Source organism: Vulpes lagopus, chromosome 1 (genome assembly GCF_018345385.1).
Source record: "Vulpes lagopus strain Blue_001 chromosome 1, ASM1834538v1, whole genome shotgun sequence".
NCBI lineage: Eukaryota > Metazoa > Chordata > Mammalia > Carnivora > Canidae > Vulpes > Vulpes lagopus.
Genome location: NC_054824.1, coordinates 67,771,995 through 67,788,392, shown reverse-complemented (window position 1 = coordinate 67,788,392; position 16,398 = coordinate 67,771,995). Strand labels below are relative to the sequence as shown.

The window sequence follows — 16,398 nt, the reverse complement described above, 5'->3', positions numbered from 1 at the left end:
GAAAACTGCTCTGTGGTTTACTTTCTCACAACCCCCAGTCTGGCTGAGTCACTGAAGTTTCTACCTTCCTTATCAGCAGTTGGAAAGATCCTTAACAGCCCAGTAGAAAATATATTCTCTCTCTCTCTCTCTCTTTTTCATTTTTATTTATTTATTAGAGGTGGGGAAGAGCATGAGTGGGAGAAGGGCAGAGGCAGAGGGTGAAGCAGACTCTCCACGGAGCAGGGAGCCTGATGCGGTGCTCAGTCCCAGGACCCTGGGATCATGACCTGAGCCGAAGGCAGATGCTTAACTGACTGAGCCACCCAGGTGCCCCTAGAAAAGACATTCTTTGATATCCTTTTTCAGCTCATTCTTTCACTCATTTTGTTAAACATTTATTATTAATTTATTAAATCGGGCAGCCCGGGTGGCTCGGCGGTTTGGTGCTGCCTTCGGCCCCGGGTGTGATCCTGGAGACCCAGGATCAGGTCCCGCGTCGGGCTCCCTGCACGGAGCCTGCTTCTCCCTCTGCCTCTCTCTCTCTCTCCAATCTGTGTTTCTCATGAATAAATAAATAAAATCTTTAAAAAAATAAAAAATTATTAAATTAATAAACATATATTAAGTTCCTACAGTGTGCCAGGTACTGAATTAAGTGCTGGGGGCATAATGTGGAACAAAACAGAAATAGTCTCTGCTTGTGAAACATTAAATAGTTTATTTATTCTTGAATACTGACCAAGTGATCAACTCTGAGCTAGGCAATGATGGGAGAGAAGGGTATTCTTTTTTTTTTTTATTCATGAGAGAGAGACAGACAGACAGAGACACAGGCAGAGGGAGAAGCAGGCTCCATGCAGGGAGCCCTATGCAGAACTCGATCCCAGGACCCTGGGATGACACCCTGGGCCAAAGAGACGCTCAACCGCTGAGCTACCCAGGCATCCCAAGAGAAGGGTATTCTTAATATAGGCCCTGCCCTGTCTTCAAAGGATGCAGCTAGCCAGAGAGACAGGACAGGCCACTCAAGACAGACTGAGATAAATTGTGTGGATGGTAAGGGGAGACAGAGAGTGACTCCTATGGCATGAATGGAGAGAGATGGAGGTAACAGACCGGACCATCCGAAGTCTCGGACAGCTGGGGTAGTGAATGTCTCCAATCAACAGACATAAACTTTTGTTATCATGGTGTTTGAAAGAGGGAGACCTAGGTGTTCCTCTGCGGTGGCACCCTAAATTGAGCATATCTGGAATGAGGAGATGTTCAGAGATGGCTTTCTGTCTGTAGGGCAGAGGCTCACATGAAGGTCTCTTGACTACCCACCCCCTCATACACAAAACAAAACAAAACCAGCTTTTAAGACTAAAGGGTGACTAGTTCACAGCTCTCACATTATCCCAGGAGCCCCCTCAGTAGTGCAGGGAGAGTCTGGAGGGTAGGACAGGCCACAGCCTAGAAAGGAGACAATATTGGTTTCTACCTTGGGGCAGGATCCCAAAGAGACTTCTAGATCCACCAAAGAAAACAGAGAGAAAAGAGCAGGGGCAATGGCCCTCAGAACATTCTGAGGTTCCAGAGAACCTTCTGGATACATTCCCTGACTGCCTGTTTTATCTCAAGGTGATCAATAGATCCTTCAGTGGAAAGCTGGGGAGAGTGTGCCCAGGTTCTGGGGGAGAGGCACACAGGCAGAGTGAGGCCCCAAGTGCTTGGAAAGAGCTTCAGGGGCACCTTGATAGGAACCTAGGTGAGGAACCAGTGGGAGGCACCGCTGTTTCCACAGCAACCTGAAATTTAAAAAACAGATATGAACTTTAAAAGCCAATTCTGTAGCAAACTCTTAGGGTTAGAAAAAGGTGTGTGTGAAAGATTGTTATTATCCGTAGGACAGTATTGGTTTGGGGTTTTGTTTTTTATAAGTGCTTACTAGGTCAGACTTGTTTTGCCTTTGGCTGAAGCCTATAATGCATTCTGAACAGGGTAGAAAAATGTGAATTTTGTCATACATTCTACTTCCAGCTTTTGTTAACATAGGCTGTGTGACCCAGGGTATATCCATCCTATTCATTTCTCTGTGCATCCAACCACCCAGCCATCCGGCTGTATTTATTGAGCTTAATCTTCATTTGGGCTCAATTTCTTACCTGCAAAATAAGAGAAATAGTCTGGTTTCACATTTTGACCTAGGCTCCTAGCATCTTAGGAGTTTCAAGGTGGTGCTTTCAGCAGTCACCTTCCTAGGGTGGGGATGGGGCGGCAGGCAGGGTCTGACACCCCACTTGGCTTCAACCTAGAACAGCCCTGTTATAAGCCGTTATATGTATTGGATTTCCACTTGAGATTTCTTTGGAACAAAGGCTCCCTGACTGAAAAATCGCTGCCCCAGAAGATCTCCATGGATCTTCCCCGTGGCAATACTGTCGCTTCAAGGCAAACTGTTTTCCAGTCAATGCCCCTGCAGTGCGGGGTATGGAAATAGAATGGTGAAGGAACCAGGGTCACTACCCCTGGGGGCTCGCTGTCACTGTGAGGATAGACTGAGATTGTAAGCGTGAAAACCCGCTCGGGTGCAATGACTGTTGTTAAGATAATAATTTTTATTATTATAGTGCAGTCGCGCAGTGGAAATATACCCATGGGGAAAGGCAGCGATAATTCAGCCTGCAGTTAGGGACCAGGTAGGAGCAGCAGACTCCCAGGGGCTCCACACAGGGCCTCGGAGAATTGCAGGGCTTTCCTGGGAACGCAGCTCTGCTCGCTGCCGCCTCCCCTGGGGCTCCCCGCGCCCGCTGCTGCCGGGGGCGGCCCGGGGCGATGGGGGGGGGAGGTGTTCGCTGTGATTGGCTGAGCAGGAGGTTGTTGCTAGGCTACCAGTCCGCGGGAGACTGGGGCCACGCAGTCCCATCCAACACCGCAGATCTGTCCCCCACTGCCGACCCCAATCGGCTACCCCGTGAAGGAGATTCCCCAGCAGTTTAAAGTGGCAGCTGCCAAGTGCCCATCTTTCTAGGATTTTTTCACTTAGCTTGAGGTCTGGTGGAGGAGGGGAAGAGAAGCTGTTTTATTCTCGGATCGCCTTGAATAAGCTGCTTGCCTTTCTGGCCCTCAGTGCCCTCCTTCGATTCCTGAGGTCCCTTCATTTATTCATTATGCAGGCATGCATTCATGTTTATTAAGTGCCTCCCATGCTCCCGGCACCAGATCAGGCGCTAGAGACAAAAGGATAAACAAGATAGAGACCATCCTTGCTCTCAGGAAGCCCGGATGGGGATGGAGGTGGGTGAAGAGGTGGAAGACATTAGACCTTTAAGCAAATAAATAAGATAATAAAATAAACATTTATCTAATCCCTTTCCTTCCTCTTCAGTGATATTTCTAAGCCCTGTCCCTTTTCTCTGCTAAATCTGTAGGGTTCCCCAAGTTGACAAGGGAGGGAGGGCAGATGCCAACAGTGCCTTTACTGCATTACAGCTGACCTATCACCTTACTGTGCTCTGAAACAGAGGGACACTCTCATCCCCACAGTGCTTGCTCTTTTGCATCCCAAAGGAAGCCTGAGCATACCTCAACAAAGATAGGAGGCAGCGATCATCATGGTCCTCTGCTCAGATGAGAAAGCTAAAAGCCAGAAACATCAAGAAGACTTCTCCACGGTCACACGAATTACTAGCATAACCTAACTGATAGTGAGCACTTATTATGCACAGAGACTTAAATAAAACAATCTGCCTCATAACATAACAAGTCAGTTAAATTATTATTATTCCTATTTTATAGGTGGCAAAATTGAGACTGGAAGAAGTTATTTGACTTGCCTGTGATAGTATGTGGTGAAGCCTGAGCCTTTCTGAGAAATGGAGCTGGTCCTAGAAAAGAGTAAAAGACTGTCTGAGTGGCTGAGACCTGGCTTCCAGATGCCCTTTAAAATCTCCTAGTCCCCAGATCTTGTTTATTTATTTTCCTATTGAAATTCTTGGCACAAGAGACTCAAAATGTGATGAATTGGCCACAGTTACCAATACAGTTGACCTTGTTGTCGCTCCATCTATCTGGGATGATCCTGCCTTCAAGCTTTTACTGAGTAATGATGTTGAGTAGCTCTTCCCTGTGAGCATCTCCATCGCTTGCTTCTCCTCCCTGCCAGGTTTTCATGTTTCTTTGTTCACATACTGAACAAACATTGGGCACCCACCAAACGTCAGGAGAGGCTTGGTAGACAAAGGTGAGTATCCATCCTTGAGGAGTTCCCAGCTTACAGCAAAGGTTTCTGAAGGGCCTTCCATAGGCAAAGCGCAGTGATAGGCCTTAGAGAGGAAAGGACCATAAGGATCTTCCCCCAAAGAATCTTCTTCTTGGCTTGGGAGACAGACCGAACTTAGATAATAAAAGGTGTGAAAAGAGGTGGGAGGAAGCAGAAGTGAATGTAGCAAGTGTGGGTTAGGGGTGGGAGAGCCAACCTTGAGTCTCCTGTGGTGCTGCTTTTAAATCCCATCTTGCCGTGGTCAGTGTGGGAAAGTGTGTCTTAGAGCCCAGCAGCATGCAGCTTGGAAGGAGGCCTTTAAATGGGAGAAGGTGCTGGAAAGTACAGAGATGCATAAAGAAGCAAGCTAAATTTATCCCTTCTCCCAACACCCAGCAATCGCTATGCTTAACACTTGACTTTCTACCAACAGAGACTTGTTTAACCAGATTAGTCGCTTCTACCTCAGCTGGGAAAAGAGAGAGAAAAAAGAGAGAGACACATTTAAGCATCGGCCTTCGGCTTGGGTCATGATATCCGGGTCCTAAGTTTGAGCCCTGCATTGGGCTCTCTGCTTGGCAGGGAGTCTGCTTCTCCCTCTCCCTCTGTGCTGTCTCTCTCTCAAATAAATAAATAAATAAATAAATAAATCTAAGAAAGAAAGAAAGAAAAAAAGGAGAGACAGTCAAAAAGAGACAGAAGAAGGGATGGTCAGAGACTCTAAAGACAGAGACACAGAAAGACCTGAAAAGAAGTAGGAGAGGCAGGGATAGAGGCAGCCTCTGCTACAGAGTACCGGGGAGCAGCAGGAAAGAATTTGACACTGGGCGCCTGAGTGGAAGAAATCAGACAATCTCCTGCTCCCTCCCTCCCTGACTACATGATCCTGGCTAGAGCACTGCTAATTTCTAGACAGCACAATTTTCAGATGTGAGTATCCTGGAGATGTCTGTACTATTCCTATTGTCTTGGTCACTGATTTGTCTCTGTCACCCATCACCACTCCTGAATAGCTGAGAATGGACTGTAAATGGGTGATACACAAAAGCCATGATTAAAATAAGCAATACAAGATGAAATATGCATGCCTTTGACCTAGCATTTCCACCTCTAGGAATTTATCCTAAGGACAATAATTAAGGACATAGGTTAAAAAAAAAAAAAAAGGCATGAGATTATTCCCTGCAGCATTGTTTAGAAAAGCAAAGAGCAAACTACATAGCTAACCCCTACCAGGCACCTGCTCAGCAAATAATGGTGTAACCTGACAATAGCTTTCCATGCTGCTTGTAAATTGGATTATAAATAGACACTTATTGATGTGGAAAGATGTTATTTATTAGGTTAAAAAACCCAACCAAGTTACAAAATAATGTATATAGTATGACTCCATGTAAGTATTCTTATAAGTAAGAATACATATAAAACCTATAGTCTAGGAAGACATAAACTAGATGTAATCTCTGGTTGGAGAGATGCCCAGACACTTTTTTTTTTTCTTTTGGCATTTCTGTATTTTAAAAAATTCTTTTTGCCACAAGGAACATGTGTTTCTTGTGCAATTGGAACAAATTTCCTTCCATCAATCCCAGTGAGCATCTCCTGCGGGGAGTCCAGGTGTGTAGGGGCAAGCTGAACCAGTTGTTCCTGGCTCAGAGGCATTGTGGGAAAGGCCAACCAACCCATGCAAGGCCATTCGAGCTGCTCATTAAGAATTCCACAAACAGCATGTCCCCATCCTGGTTTGACTCCTGTCCTGACTGGTCTGGTGGGCAAGAACTCAGTGACCTAGCCACTGGGTATCCACATGCAGTTGCTTCGTAACTACCGGTGAGTTGGCCACAGCTCTCCCTTGAGGGAAAACGCTGTTGGTACAAGTTGGCACATGGTAAAGCTAACCTTGCTAAAACCCTAGGTCCTTCCCACCTCCCAGGGACACCTTCCCCTGTAACAGGATGACGGCCAGCATGTTCTGTTGCTCTGGTCAGTCTCTACTACACAGATGCAGTTTGATTCTGAATGTTGGGAGGCGGGAGGCCGTCACTATGGCAACCCAGGCTTGCTCAGCCTCTGGGATCAGTCCAACACCCGGGAAAGAAGGTGGGGTCTAGAGTCAGAACAAACATTGTGGGGCTATCTGACCTCACACGAGGCACTTAGCTTTTCTCTGCCTCAGTTTCTACACCCATAAAATGATGCTGAAGCTCTTTATCCTACCCACCTCCAGGATAAACTGTAAAACATGGAAGGAGTAGCGCAGTCCTAGCTTTCATTTGTCTTCAAATTGCTGTGTGTGAGTTTGAGAGAATCACTTAACCTCTCCATGCCTCAGCCACTCTATTTGTAAATAGGAATATAACATCCACTGTGATGACTTCCCAGATATATTGTCAGGCATCTGTAAGAATCCAAAATCCACATGTTGGAAGGAATCTTAGCACTCATGCAGGAATCCCTTTGATAAATCCTCTGGCTGAGGTGCCTGTCCCTCCTTTGCTTGATTACCTCCAGTGGCAGAGAGCTCATGACTGCCCAACTTCCCAAATAACCATTGCTACCATGACACTAATTGTAAGAAAGTTCTTCTGTATAGGATTTCTTACAGTTAAATATTCATTTTAAAACATTGGCAATCCTTTTCTGAGCTATTGCTGCTTCTGATTTTGCCAGAGGGCTTGCACAGGGTAGAAATTAGCAGCAACTGGCAAGGAGCAGGTCCAGGCCCAGCTCTAGAAGCCTGTGGTTTAGTGTAAGGGAAGGAGTGTGGGTTCTGGTGTCACACACCCCAGGTTAAAATCCCACTTTGTTCAATTGCCAGGCAGCTGGTCTTGGGCCAATTATAGTATCTCTCTGAGCTGCAGTCTCCTGATCAGTGAAATGAGGCTAGAAATGCCTACCTCACAGTGTTGCCAGGAGAATCTGGCATGATAACAGTTCTCATCGAAATTACACCCCTAACTTCCGCAGGAAATTCTAGGGATTGGGAGGACAGGTTACACCTTCTCTGTGATCCCCTGAACAACACATCTGCCCGCCAAGCCCCATCTGGCACATGTAGACTCTTATGTGACCTGACTGTGCTCCTCTCAGAAAGAGGGAGAAAGTTCCTCTCCAGGCCCTGGGGACACCTGCAGCCTGGCCTGGCGCAGTTTGTGCTCCATATTTTACGGCCTTTTCTCTCTCAGGCCTGTACCAGGGGTCCTAAAGGGAAGATGCATGCAGTGGTTTCAAGACACAATTCACTTTCCCAATTCACCTGCCTCAGGGCCAGTACCCCCTCCCTGCCCACAGATATTGTGGGCACTAAGCTAAGTGTCACAGGGTGTCACTTGATGAAGGCTTTCAACTGTATCAGTGTGTTTATTTAATTTTTTTTCAAAGATTTTATTTATTTGACAGAGCAAGAGAGAGAGCACAAGCAGGGGAGTGGCAGGCAGATGGAGAGGGTGAGGCAGGCTCCCACTGAGCAGGGAGCCGGATGCAGGACTCGATCCCAGAACCCTGGGATCATGACCTGAGCTGAAGACAGATGCTCAACTGACTGAGCCACCCAGGTGCCTCTGTATCAGTGTTTTAATAGGAATCTCATATAGGGCAAAAAGTCTCTAAGACTCCAAAAGAATGTAGTCTGGTGGTAGATTTCCATGCAAGTTGGGGTAGGCATGGGGTCCTTTGCCCTCAATATGAAAGGGGTCAGGATGCCTGCATCGAGTTTGGCCATCGACTAGCTGCAGGCTCCCTGAAGCCAGTGACTTAATTCTTCTGTGCCTTGCTTTCCCCGTGTGTAAAACAACAGGTTGATTCCAGAGACCAACACTGCCTCAGAATTCTAGGGTTTCCCGTGTTGGCTGCAGCCTGATTGCCACTGACCTCTCTTGTCCACAAGCGGCTGACCTGCCCCCTCCTCTCTGCTTCCTCCACAGAAGAGTACCTGAGAGTCCTCAATGTAGGTGTGGCTGAGGTGAAGAAATCCTTCCTGGGGCCCTTGTCGCCATCGTGCAAGATGGTGCAGCTGATGCGGCAGTTTCTGTATAGGGTCCTGCCCGAGGACTCCTACAAGGTCGCCACAGGGAAGCTCCACGTGTCCCTCACTCGGCTCACGGACGGAGAGAGTGTAGTGGTTTCAGAGTATACATCCAAGGAAGAGCTCATCGAGGCAAGGGGCAGGGCCTGGACCAAGGGGTGGGGCCCAGTTTGGGGAAACAGTCCCCCATTCTTGGAAGGAGTGAAATATCACCAAATGGGTTATCACTTAGGAAAGGGCACTCTGGGAGCTTATTATATGCTCATTAATATAAATCTTAGTTATGAATTATTATTGTTGGAAAGTGCTGTGGATATGCCCAGTTTTCTTTTGGGACAAAAAGGTCAAGTGGCATGACCCTCTGTCCCTTATCTCCACTCCCCTCTCCTCTCTGGAATACAAGGCCCTTGCCATGCAGACTCACAGCCCCATGCTGGCATGGCCATGATCTTGGGGGTGAAGAATGAATGGCAGTAGGCATGGACACCTCCTTCACCTACCTCACATCTTCCTGGATTTATTAGCACTCAGCTCTCCAAGACTTCTCTCTCCTGGCCATCTCCTACCAGCTTGCACTCTTGCTCCTGCCAACGAGAGTGAACCATACACAAAGCAGACCTCTGTACCTTTGCACCTGCTGTGCCATCTGCCTGGGATGCCTTTCTCCCCTCCCAGCTCGCTTCACCTGCTTAACAAGACTCTAGTCACTCTGCCTTGGAACTTACCTTCATCATCTGTCTGCCCTGCACTCCCCTGGGCTGGGCACTCCTCCTTAGGGGCTGCAATGCCCATGCTCACCTCCTTCACAGCTCCTGTCACCCTTGTACCCTTGTCACCTACTTGCTTACTCTCCCTCGTTGAGCATTCTCAAGGGTGGGCATCTCACCCTCCTTTGATTCCAGAGCCTGGCCCAGGACACACACACATTAATGGTTGCTGAATTCCATTGGATTCATGAAGATATGGTGCTAGAAGGAACCCTGGAGGTCACTGAGGCTGCCCTGTCTCTTTAAAACCGGGATCTTGGGGATCCCTGGGTGGCTCAGCAGTTTGGTGCCTGCCTTTGGCCCAGGGCGAGATCCTGGAGTCCCGGGATTGAGCCCCATGTCAGGCTCCCGGCATGGAGCCTGCTTCTCCTTCTGCCTGTGTCTCTGCCTCTCTCTCTCTCTCTCTCTCTCATAAATAAATAAATAAATATTAAAAAGAAAGATAAATAGAAAGAAAGAAAGAAAGAAAGAAAGAAAGAAAGAAAGAAAGAAAGAAATAGTAAGATACCTTTAAAAAAAAAAACAACAAAAAAACGGGATCTTGGGACCAGACTACCAAGCACGTTCACAGGGACGCAGCTCTTTGGGGCCAGGCCAGGAATTGAACCTGGGGCTCTGGTCCCCATAACAGTGCCTCTGTCTTGGATTTAAGAAGGGCCAGGCTGCTGAGGAGGCCTCCCTATCCAGCCACCAGAGCCTCAGGCATCTCTGCTGGTTCTCTCCCCACAGGCACTGTACTGCAGCTGCTTTGTCCCTGTGTACTGTGGACTCATCCCCCCAACTTACCGTGGTGTGGTGAGTGCTTCGGCGTGGGAGAGGATGAGCCAGGACCCAGGAGTACCCTGGGGCCCATAACTGGGAGAGTAGAGGGGTGGTCTCAGAATTCAGTGGGAAGTCCAAGAGTTGGAAAGATTCTTGTGTTTTTCTACTTCTAATTCCCAGTGTGGATGGATTTCTGGGGCTTTGAAGTGAACTTTCCCTCCATACATTGGGCTTCACTCTGGACCCACCAACCCATTACTGAGCCTGGCTAGTCAAGACTCCATAGGCTTGCTGGATTTTCTCACACTTGACAGAGGGTGTAGAATAGGACCCTGTGACATTGGTACCCGGAACTGTGATTGACGAGGACCTTTAAAGTCATCTAGGCTAGTGTACATAAATCACCTGGGGTCAGAGGGAGTCATGTAAACTAAGGCAAATTCTAATTCCCTAGGCCTGGGCCAGGGCCAGAGACTCTGCCCCTCAGACCAGCCACGGCTAACCCCAGTGCTCCTGATCCACGGACCATGCTTTGAGTAGGAGGATCTAACCCATGTTTCTTCTTCATTTTATATGGAAAGAAAATGAGATCCAGAAATCAGGATTCAGCTAAGAGATGGAGCACATATTGCACATGTCAGCCGTGTACTTCTCAGGCACCCCAGAGAAGTATTTGTGGTCCTTTGTTCAAGATTGAGGCAACAGAAGCCCCATGAGGGAAGGGATATGTGGCGGCTGGTGGCCAGGCCATGGTCATTCTGGAGAGTGCCAGGGATACCTGACCTCAACAGAGGGAGGCAGTGTAGACACACAGCAGTCTGGAGAGGGGATATTTCCCAGCCTGCTCAGACCCACTATGTGTTCACATTTTCAAAAGGCCATGGGAACAGGCTCCATTCCCTGGCCCTGCCCTTAGCAGTTGACTGGCTCAGGAGGGGTAGCCTGGGAGAGGGAGCTGTGACTGGGGAGCATTTGCTCATGCTTTATCCAGATTATAAATGTCCCTCTCCCTGCAGAGGCCTGGAAGCCCCAGTCTCAGGACCATAGAGATGGCTGAGGACAGACAGTGAGGGACAGAGCACTGGGCTGGGGGTTCAAGGACCACTGTGGACACACCACTTACCCACCTGGACCTTGGTCTCAAGGCTTGTCCCAAGGGACTCATTTCCTGGGGGTACTCCTTGATCGGGGAAGAGGAACTCTGATCCCATGAGCATTTATTACTCTGCCTGCCCCCCATAGCGCTACATTGACGGGGGCTTCACAGGCATGCAGCCCTGCTCCTTCTGGACCGACTCCATTACCATCTCCACCTTCAGCGGGCAGCAAGACATCTGTCCCCGGGACTGCCCCGCCATCTTTCACGACTTCCGCATGTTCAACTGCTCCTTCCAGTTCTCCCTGGAGAACATCACCAGGATGACCCATGCCCTGTTCCCGCCAGACCTATTGGTGAGAGGAGGGGCCCGAAAGGGAGGGAGACCCGCAGAAGGTGACAGGGCCTGGGGGTAGGGTTGGGGAGCCAATGGGGTCCATGCATTTCCATTTGTGTCTCCTTAAACTTCCTCCTAAACCCGTATCCTCGTCTTGCTGCTACCTAGCTATGTGACCTTGAATGAGGCCCCTATGTGCTCTCGGCCTCAATTCTCTCCCTTGTAAAATGAGATGATATCAGAACTGCTGATAGGAATCTTACCTGAACTTTTCCACTCTGACATACAATGTAGGCAACAGCAGCCATGGCCCATGAGCCAAATCCAGCCAGTGGCTTGTGTTTTGTTTTCAACTTTCAATTTCCAAAACTGCTCTTAAAAAAATAAAGTCTACATGTCTTTCCAAATGTATGTCTTTCTCCAACACAGAAGGGTGAGCCTGGGAACAGGCACCACGTTTAACTCATTTTTTTGACTACACTCACCATGTCTACAGAAGGCATTGCTTATAGAAGGTTCTCAGTAATTGTTGTTTGAATGATTAACTCCTCTGAGCCAGTTTTGTGACTTGCACTCTAATTATTGTTTACAAAACTCATAATCAAAACACTATTACACTTAGTCAGGCTATGGATACACAAGGTATTTTATTCATCTGATTGACTTTGTCCTCCAACAGTTGCATTAGGAATTCCAGCATCTGCCTTAAACTAATTCTTTGGTAAAGATTATGTCTATTTACTTTCATAAAAGCAATCCACAAATAGGCAGTTCAAGAAAGATAGAACAAATACATTGTATTCGTCAGAGCCTCTAGAACTTGAGTTTCTGCTCACAATCAGTGCCTGCCTTCCATTCTCAAGGTGGCTTATTTTTATATAGCCTGTGAGCTGAGAATGGGCTTTCCATTTTCAGAGGGTTGTAGAAGTAGAAGAAAGAGAAGGAGAAGGGGAAGAAGGAAAAAGAGGAGAAGAAAGAGGAGGAAGAAGAGGACAAGAACAAGAAGAGATAATCTGTGGCTTTCAAAGCCCAAGTTATTGACCATCTGGCCCTTTATGGAAATGCTTTGTGAGCAATGATAACCCATGTAATCCTCCAGAATCCTTTGCAATAGATACTATCATATTCCCATTTTACAGGTGAAGAAATCGAGGTTGTGAGAGGCTACAGCCACACAGCCACACAGCACCAGGATTTGAACCCAGTCTCCAAATTCTGCTCTTCTTATGGCCCAAATGCACCTTCTCTGGCTCTGCTATAAATATCTCTCCTGCCTAGGGGAAGCTGATGATCAGCTAGAAATGGTTTAACACATTAATGCACTGCCACTATGGACCCATAATCTGCAACTGCTCCCCACTTCTCAGCAGATAGTGAGGGATGGAACACTGGATGGGTACATTCTGAAAAATCCATCAAATAAAGCTCAAGGGCCATTAGGTGAGGGGACCTCGGCTCTCTCCATTGCTGCAGCCTTAGTCATTTTCCTGCTGTCCCCTCCTTGCAGATCCTGCACAACTACTACTACCGAGGGTATGAAGATGCTGTTTCATACTTGAGGCGGCTGAGTAAGTACGGGGTAGGGCCCCCAAAGGGGTGGGTTGGGGGTGGGGTAAGACAGGAAGTAGAAGGGCTGAGTCCAGGAGCATTGTCCTAAAAAGAGAACCCGAGATGCCCTTCCCCAGGAGGGCTGGGAATGGGTGCAAGGACCTGGCAGCTTGCATTGTCCAGGACACACCACTGTGGCCAAACATTAGGATCTCCATGGAAAAGTGGTCTTTAGGGTCACTGCTGGGACAGTCGATATGTTTTCATACAAATATATTTCTGGATTTAAGGACTATGTTTAGGAAACACCATAGCTTGTATCTTCCTGGAACATTCCATTTTCAGGTCATTTCACTTTATTCTCTTTCCAAGACGATTGCATTGTTAATGCAGAACTAGACATGATGAGTTTATATTTGGGTAAGACTCCAAGAGACATTGATCAACAAAGGAGAGGGTCTGTGTCCAACAAATGTTGGTTTAGCAAGGATGGTCCCCTACACCTGCAAATGGCTCCGTGAATCCTTGCCTGGAAGATTCCAAAGGTATGTATTTTACACGCTAACTCCACGAAGACCATGGCAAACATCCCTGACAAAAGGAAAGAAAAAAATCTTTTGCATATTTAGAATTGTTTCCATAGAACATATTTCCAGGGGGAAGAAAGGATTCCGGGATTGGATGGTGTTTACCTAATGCTGTATGAAGTGGGGGGTTTTGTTTCCCAGGTTGTCATGTGGTCTTTGTGACTGTCTTTTTTGGCAATCCTGTGATATTCCATGACAGTTGAACAGAAACTTTGATCATTCCTTTGAGTTTCCAAATGTTCACTGTTATAAGCAATACTGTGGTGAACTTTTTGTGTACATAGTTTAAAAAAATATTTTAGGAGTCAGTTAAGGGATTGAATGTGGGTTTTTCCCTAGGATGTGTTGGCTATTTTTCCTTCAAAGCTGCTTCCTGCTTTCCCAAGCTCCCTTTGTCTTGACTCTTTCCTTTCTCCTAGGGCCATTCTCCGAACAAGGGGTGGGGAGAAAAGGATGGAGGGACTGTGAGTTCTGGAGGCAAGTAGGTCTGAGCCAGGATTCTCATCCCCCCTGGCTGTGTGAACTCAAGGAAATCACTTGCCCCCTCTGTCTTGATTCCTAACCTGTAAAAAGGATTAAATTGTTGTTCCTGACACCTACTAACTGTGTCATCTTCTGGGACCTCAGTTTTCTCATCTGTATAAGGGGGCTGACCATGGAACTTACCTCAGAATTATATTCCTAGACACAGTCATTCCAGCCCACTGACCCTGTGACCTAGGAGTCAGGGCCATCCTCTCACCTCCCTGGGGGACAGATTCCTCCTAACCCGGACTCTGCTTGGACAACTCTCCTCTTCTCCACATTTACATGAGTGACATCTCTGAAAACTATGCCAAGCGTCCAAAAGCTGGACCACCTGAGGGGTGTTAGTGGAGGGTTAAGATGGGGTCTCACTCTCGCCTCAGGAATAGGAGGGGCTGGTGAGGGCCTGGGGTCCTTTCCACCACCAGCTGGGAAACCCCTTCACTCTTTCCTCAGTGATGGTGTGTACTGGGGATGTGGTATTGGGGGATCCCCTGATTTGGGACCAATTCCCTACGTCAGGAGACCCCTCTACCTCTCAGGTTCCAGCCTGGCTGCCTGGCTACCACCATACCTGTCTTTCCCCTAGAACTTCTTTCTCTTCCTCTCAGAGCAAGCCTAAGGAGAGTTACAAAGTGCCTTGCTTTAGCATCTCTGGTGTCCCTCACTCCTCAATAGCCTCTGGAAGGAACCCAGTGCCATCTCATGCCCCCACACTCTTCTACCCTTAGGTGATATGAACACCATGGTCTAAATGGCAGTCTTAAACCAAAGGATGCTCTTATAGGAGCATTTCGGGTATCCATGAAAGAATCAGGGCAGTGTATGGAGGCTGGTGGGCTTTCCCAGGGGCCATGGAATCACTCCAAGTAGGAACTGACACAATGTGTAAGGAAGAAAATGTCTCTTGCTGGCTACTGACTATTTTTTATTCCTCTTCCAATTTGCCAGTGTTTGCATGGCTTTCTCAGTGCAGGTTTCTTCAGCTCCACCCTAGATCCTCTTAGGTTTGGTAGGGCTGGATTTTCCTCCCAGCACCAGATGCGAACAGGAGGTATGACGCATCTTGAGAAATTGTGGCCAGTGCCCAGAGCCACACTCTTAATTCCCACCTCCCATCTGGGAACAGAAAAAAACGGGAGTCCGCCCCAGCCTCCCACCCACCCTACTGCTTTCTGGATGGGGGTCAGCTCCAGCAGAAGGCTACACCTGCAAAGTGTCACCCTCAATTCCTCCACTCACATCCTGGCATCTCCCTCTGCTGCCCTCCTCAGGGCTCAAATCCACCTAATTATTCCTGCTGCCAGGCCAGCTTCCCTCTCCACCCTTGGCCTCCCCTGGCAGCAGCCTTCTGCCAAAGGGAAGGGCACTGCTTGCTGGCATGCTTGAAAATCTACATTCCCCACACAGACATGTGGACGTGGGTGCTGAGTGAGGTTGGAGCTCAGAGGATGCCATGTCTAAAATAATCCATCTGGCATCCAGGCGTGCCTGGCCAGACCAACCCATCCATCCTTCTTCCCTCCCTCCCTCCCTCCCTCCCTTCCTTCTTGGCATTCTTCCTTCTCTTACAATTTGTTAAGTTCTCTCTCTCTCTCTCTCTCTCTCACACACACACACACACACACACACCTACCTATGAAACTAATACCACAATCAAGAGAGTGAACCATTATCCATCATGCCCCAAGTTTTCCTTACGTTCTTTTGTGACCCTTCCCACCTTCCCCCAGAGTCCCCAGTCTACTTTCTATCATTATAGAAATTTCCTACTGGACTTACAGTATGGGCTCTATTTTGTCTGCATTCTTTCACTCAGTATAATTATTCTGAGATTCGTCATGTTATTGCATGTATAAATAGTTCATTCCTTTTTAATTTCCAATCCATTTATGAAATCCCACAGTTCATTTCTCCATTCACCAATTAATGGACATTTAGGCTGTATCCAGTTTGGGCTATTATGAATAAAACTGCTGTGAATACTCATGGAGTCTTTCTATGAACATATGCTTTCATTTCCTTAGGGTAAATACCTAGGAGTGGAATGTCTACATGGTATGGTAAATGTACATTTAATCTATAACCGTATTTACGTAATATACAATATTATATGTGTATAATTAAGGTAAATGCATAACACAAAATTTACCATCTTAACTATTTTTTAGATTTTTTTTTTATTTTTAAAAAATATCTCCTACACTCAATGGAAGGCTTGAACTCACAACCCCGAGATCAAAAGTTGCACGCTTTTCCCACTGAGCCAGCCAGGTGCCCCACCATCTTAACCATTTTAAGTGTACGGTTTGGTAGTATTACGTATAGTCACATTGTACAACCAATGTCCAGAACTTTTTCTTACTGCAAAACTGAAACTCTATACCCATTGATCAGCAACTCCTCATTTCTCCCTCTCCTAGGCCATGGCTACCACCATTCTATTTTCTACTTCTAGGAGATTGACTACTTTAGATACCTCATATCAATGGAATCATACAGTACTTGTCTTTTTGTGACTGGTGTA

At 47.3% G+C, this 16,398-nt stretch overlaps 1 protein-coding gene across 3 annotated transcripts in view; it reads left to right on the top strand.

The window, feature by feature from the left end:
- The window catches only part of PNPLA1 (patatin like phospholipase domain containing 1), a 46,593-nt gene that overhangs the window by 14,777 nt on the left and 15,418 nt on the right, over positions 1-16,398 (top strand). For all 3 annotated transcript variants that reach the window (XM_041763496.1, XM_041763504.1, XM_041763513.1), the window contains exons 2-5: positions 8,149-8,285; positions 9,746-9,811; positions 11,021-11,230; positions 12,719-12,779. In XM_041763496.1, coding sequence (XP_041619430.1) covers positions 8,149-8,285; positions 9,746-9,811; positions 11,021-11,230; positions 12,719-12,779 — 474 coding nt within the window. The remainder of the gene's footprint in view (positions 1-8,148; positions 8,286-9,745; positions 9,812-11,020; positions 11,231-12,718; positions 12,780-16,398) is intronic.